Raw genomic sequence first — 5,373 nt, forward strand, 5'->3', positions numbered from 1 at the left:
AAAAATTATATATTTAAAAATTACATTTTAAAGAACGATTAAAATAATAAAAAAATATTTTTAAAAAATAAGCGAACAAAATTAATTAGACCAACATGAAGCATTTTATATATTAGTGACAAATGTGCCACCCAAGTATAATTAAATTTTGGCTACTTTCACATATGAACATGAACTATAGTCTTGTGCACTTGTAGGCCATGTGGCACGGAAAATGGCAAGAAATGTCACAAAGTCAATGTAACTCTTGTTGCACACCTCGTGCATATGCCATGTTCACAAATCATTGGTAAAACACAATATTTATATGAAAATATGCTAATTATTAACCTACAATGAGCTCAAGGTTTACATAATATTTGCATCATATTATTCCACTCAATTATTTTTTTAAAGTCATTTAAATAAAATATAATTAAAACAATTTGGTGGGAACAATACGATTAGAGCAATTTAACTATTTTAATTTTAATGTGATCATCTTAAAATGAGTTTGCGGACACTCTCATAAAGTCTATGTTGTCCCGAGATCGCAACACTGTGCTGCATGAGCACCCTCCTGAGAGATTATTAGACGTCATGCATATAGATGGATATGGAGTTCATATGATGTGTACAGTAAGAAGCTGAGTGTTAACTTGTTTTGCTTGGAATCGATCACTCCGTATTCTCCAAACAAAAATGTGATCATCTTAGAGATTCTAATCTGATCTCACTGATCCTCCAAATTAAGTACTTCAATATAATACTTTATGTCCATATCTTTAAATAGATTTTTATGTGATGTCAATATGATTTACTACAATCAAATATCTTAAGTTTAGTTATATCTTGTATTATCGGTACCGATACTAATACTCCATAGTATTTTGTATTACAAGATAGTCCCATATTTTGTAATACTCGGAACTATTAGAACAATAAAAAAAAATCATTTATCCTTAATATATATAATTAATTTGTATTAATCTGTGGGTAGTTTCAGAAAAAGCAGGAAGTAAAAGGTCAACATTGCATATTTGCAATAGAAAATTCCAAAATTGCGTACGCAGTTAACTCTTCTTCTGCTACAAGCTCCATTTGCATCTTCGCCTGTGTATTCACAAACTGAGTATAAATTAGCAACCAATTCTCCGACGACTTTGAATTCAATCCCTAGATTTTGATCGGAGCTACAGAGCTTACGCTGTAACAATGGCGAAGGGGAAATACGGCCGAGGACTCCCTCGGAAAACGACGTCGTCGGCGACGACCGCTTTCGCCGTGTTTGTAATTCTCTCTTTGGTCGTTTTAATGCTCCTCGCTTTCGGGATTCTCTCGATGCCCAGCAGCTCCAGGGGCTCTCAGAAAGCTCACGATCTCAGCACAATCGCGCACAACACACTCGAGAGGTACTGCATTTGTGTTGATTTTGTCAAAAATTGATTTCTCGAAATCCTGGAGTGATCTGGTTTTTCTGACGGGGAATTTGTTTGTCGCAGAGAAGAGCAAGATGAAGGTGATGGTATAAAAGGAGATAGCTGGGTTGAAGTGATTTCCTGGGAGCCTCGAGCCTTTGTTTATCACAATTTCTTGGTACATTCCTTACAATTGTATCCTTATAATTAGTAATTACTGATTAATGTGTTTATTTGTTATTCCGGATAGATGTTTCCACCCCTTTGTCCGCTAGCTCTCTGATATTGCTGCAATTAATTATCGGTCTCCATTGATTTTGAACAAATTGAAAACGATTCTCTGGATATGGGATTGTGTTGCTTTGTTTGTCAATTCTTTTGTCTCGCAAGTTTTTCATGGATAGACAATTTTCCTATTGAATGTTTGGCTTCTAAGCTTACTAGAATACCTTTTACAGTGTCAAAACATAATGGCATTCATTTCCTCCAACATAACATGATAAAACCAACATGTTATGTTAGGAGAAGAATGTTCTGTTGTTTTAAAAGATGAAGAATCAATGTGTTTAGTCATCTGAGATTAGTTTATCCAAAGTTTTGTAAAAGCTATGTCTAGCAATAAACTCTTCCACTCTTTCTTGAGTGGGCTTTCTCCTGGATCTCAAGTTTCCACTTAAATCCCGCGGCTATTTTTCTTGTTCATTGTGCTAAACCTTCAAATCATCTCCCTGAACACTTTGTTAGATAAATTTGGTGGATCTGTTTTTGATGATCTTATCAAATCATCTAAATTTTGTTTCTAAACTATCTGTGGATCACTCAACTTTATTATCTTTTTTATAGTGCTTGGTTTTTATGTTTCCTCTATCACTTCTATTGCTTGATCTGTTGATTGATGCACTGGCTGACAGCTGATACATGGAAGTCACTGACCTAAATTCACGTTGATTTTTCCTTTGCTAGTCCAAGGACGAATGTGAATATTTGATTAATCTTGCTAAACCCCATATGCAAAAGTCAACTGTTGTTGATAGTGAAACTGGCAAGAGCAAAGATAGCAGGTGAGCATCTCCCTACATGTGTGTGCATGCAAATATGGTTTAGTAGCATTTAGGCATATGTCTTCCTTTGTCTCATTTTACCCGACTTTGTTACGGCTTTGTGCTTTCCTGTAGGGTACGAACAAGCTCAGGAACATTTCTTCCTAGAGGACGTGATAAAATAATCAGGAATATTGAGAAAAGGATTGCAGATTTCACCTTCATACCCGTAGGTAAGCAGTTCAGCAAAAATTTGCAACTAATTCTACTTCAGTAATGTATGTTTTCGTGAACCACTAATATTCTTTGAAGCTTACTGGTGTATCCATGTGATGTGCAAAAGTTAATTTGCTAGCGCAAAAATCTGATGCTGGGAGTAACTTAATGATATTATTGCGTGAGTGGGTGGCTGTTAGTAATAATTCTCACCACATTCTTGAATCTTGCCTTCACCTGCTTCCCTTTTTCAAACTCACCACTTCAATTCAATGGTTATGCTTTAAGGCACAGCTGGGTAGAGAGACAAGGCCTTTGATCCACATTTATCTGTGCCAACATGGCACCATGGATCTTATCCTTAAGCAAAGTTGCCTTTGATTACCTAATACAGTCCCTATTTTTTTTAAAAATCACACTTCTCTAAAAATTTGAGTACTAAGTTGATCCCCCACCCCCAAAAAAAAAAATCATAATTCTTTGCATTAAACACATGCATGTTTGCAGAACATGGTGAAGGCCTTCAAATTCTCCATTATGAAGTGGGCCAGAAGTATGAACCTCACTATGATTACTTTCTTGATGATTACAACACTAAGAATGGTGGTCAACGTATTGCTACAATTCTCATGTACCTGTAAGTGACTTGTTATTCATGTTTGGTGTTTTTCCTCTTAGCATTGGATCCTCTAACCTATTTGCTTTACCATGCTGCAGTTCAGATGTTGAAGAAGGGGGAGAAACAGTATTCCCTTCTGCCAAAGGAAATATTACTGCTGTTCCTTGGTGGAATGAACTATCTGAATGTGGAAAAGGTGGACTCTCAGTAAAACCAAAGATGGGTGATGCATTGCTTTTCTGGAGCATGAAACCTGATGGATCTCTAGACCCATCCAGTTTACATGGTTTGTACTTGTCCATTCAGAGCAGATCCCTATTATAGTTGATATGTCTTGTACTCTTGTAATTCCACTGCTGATTTATTTTATCTACATTGACACTAGTCTCACATTTGCATGAATCACTATGCCAAGTTCAGAGGCATGGGATTTGATTAAGGAGACCGATATCTAATTGTCTGAGTTTTGCTGTAGGTGGTTGCCCTGTCATTAAAGGGAACAAGTGGTCATCTACAAAATGGATGCGAGTTCGCGAGTATAAGGCTTAAGTTACCTCATACGGTAAATTCCTTGCCCCTGATCACAAATTGACATATCATCATTCGAATTTTGTGCTTTCCGTGGATTAACTTTACAACATGTGGTTTAACTTACTTTTCCTATTTGCTTGTAAAGTGTTATTCCATCTGTTGATTGTGTGTTTCTTACAGATTGAGATGTGAATTTGGATGGACTTACTGTTGTACGATTTTGTATGAACCGACTGTTCGGAATCTCTGGACACACCAGGCACTGGCAGGCATCAAGTCTCTCTCACTTACTATGGTCATTCCTGATTTTAGCCCGCATAACTCATTTTTTTTCTGTTCTCCCCTTCTCCCTTTGTAGGAGGAAATGATTTTCTGTTACTTGGAGCTTTTGTATATTGCTGTCATTAATATTATTTACATGTCATTGTTGAGTTTTTATTATCTCTGTATTGCGCCTTATTTGGAGATCATTATTTACAGGAATAAATGAACAAATGACTTAGAGGTTGAGAATAATCCTGAAATATATCAGTGGAAATTACATTATTAAACATTTTATAACATAGAAATTACATTATTAAACTTATTACTCAGTGTATACTTTCAGTAGTAGTTGCGGGTTTTTTTTGTCTTCCAAAAACAAAAAAGAAATTATGTTATTATTCATTGACTGTTTATATAATTAGTATTTTTTGAGAGAATAATTTGATTTTTGTTATAAAATTATAAATTAATTCAAGTTGAACTGAATTTTATATGAACCAAGGCTAAAAATTAAAATGGTTATAATATTTTATACTTTTTAATATTAAATTATCAATTTTTTAAAAAGTTAAATCATAATTATAATAGTTTTATAGCTGAGAATACGCTTTAATTGTAATTATAACGGTTCTTAAATTTTTTTTTTTAGGTACAAAGAGTCAATATTATCTCCACTGAGACTCGAACTCACAAAGTCTCATGCTTTCTAATTGGACTTATATATATATATATATATATATATATATATACACACACACACACAGTCACACACCAATAACTAAATTATGAAGCATTGGTCTTCCTCAACATCTTCGGGTCTGGGTGTATTTACTATTTAGTTTCCCCAGCCTCGTTGAAATTGCAAGCCCACTCCTTATGGCCCCAAAGCCCCAAATAATCCCCTGATATGTTGCTCACATATTTGATCCATTTGACTGTCACGTGTGTGTATATATATAAGGGCATAATGAAATGGAAATAGAATCTTAAAAATGATATTTCATTAAATAAATTAAAGAAAAAAAGAAGAAGCATGGAGACCATAAAGAAATAACAAAAAGATCGGAGACGTCTGTCTGGCTGGCTGCCTCACTTGTAAATCTTTATCTTTTTACTTTCTTATATTTTCTTCTTATCTATCCAAAATTGAACAAATATTTATGATGGATAAAGGGGAGTAGTTGAGATGGTGACTTGGAAGATCAAGGTTACCACTATCTAATCTTTTTTTTTTTTTTTTTTTTTTTTTTTTTTTTTTGCTTTTGGGTTCTCATTTAGGTGCTTTTTATTAATTAACTTTAAATCA

General features: G+C 34.4%; 1 protein-coding gene across 1 annotated transcript; it reads left to right on the plus strand.

Annotated features, from left to right (window-relative positions):
• Window positions 1-1,034: 1,034 nt before the first annotated feature.
• On the plus strand, window positions 1,035-4,319 carry LOC116018976 (probable prolyl 4-hydroxylase 10). Its single transcript, XM_031259031.1, has 8 exons — window positions 1,035-1,391; window positions 1,482-1,575; window positions 2,361-2,458; window positions 2,573-2,670; window positions 3,161-3,290; window positions 3,371-3,558; window positions 3,748-3,834; window positions 3,984-4,319. Exons 1-7 carry the CDS (start codon window positions 1,195-1,197, stop codon window positions 3,819-3,821), a joined length of 879 nt encoding a protein of 292 aa, XP_031114891.1. The 5' UTR covers window positions 1,035-1,194; the 3' UTR covers window positions 3,822-3,834; window positions 3,984-4,319.
• Window positions 4,320-5,373: the final 1,054 nt, after the last annotated feature.

The sequence above is a fragment of the Ipomoea triloba genome, chromosome 5 (genome assembly GCF_003576645.1).
Source record: "Ipomoea triloba cultivar NCNSP0323 chromosome 5, ASM357664v1".
Lineage (NCBI taxonomy): Eukaryota > Viridiplantae > Streptophyta > Magnoliopsida > Solanales > Convolvulaceae > Ipomoea > Ipomoea triloba.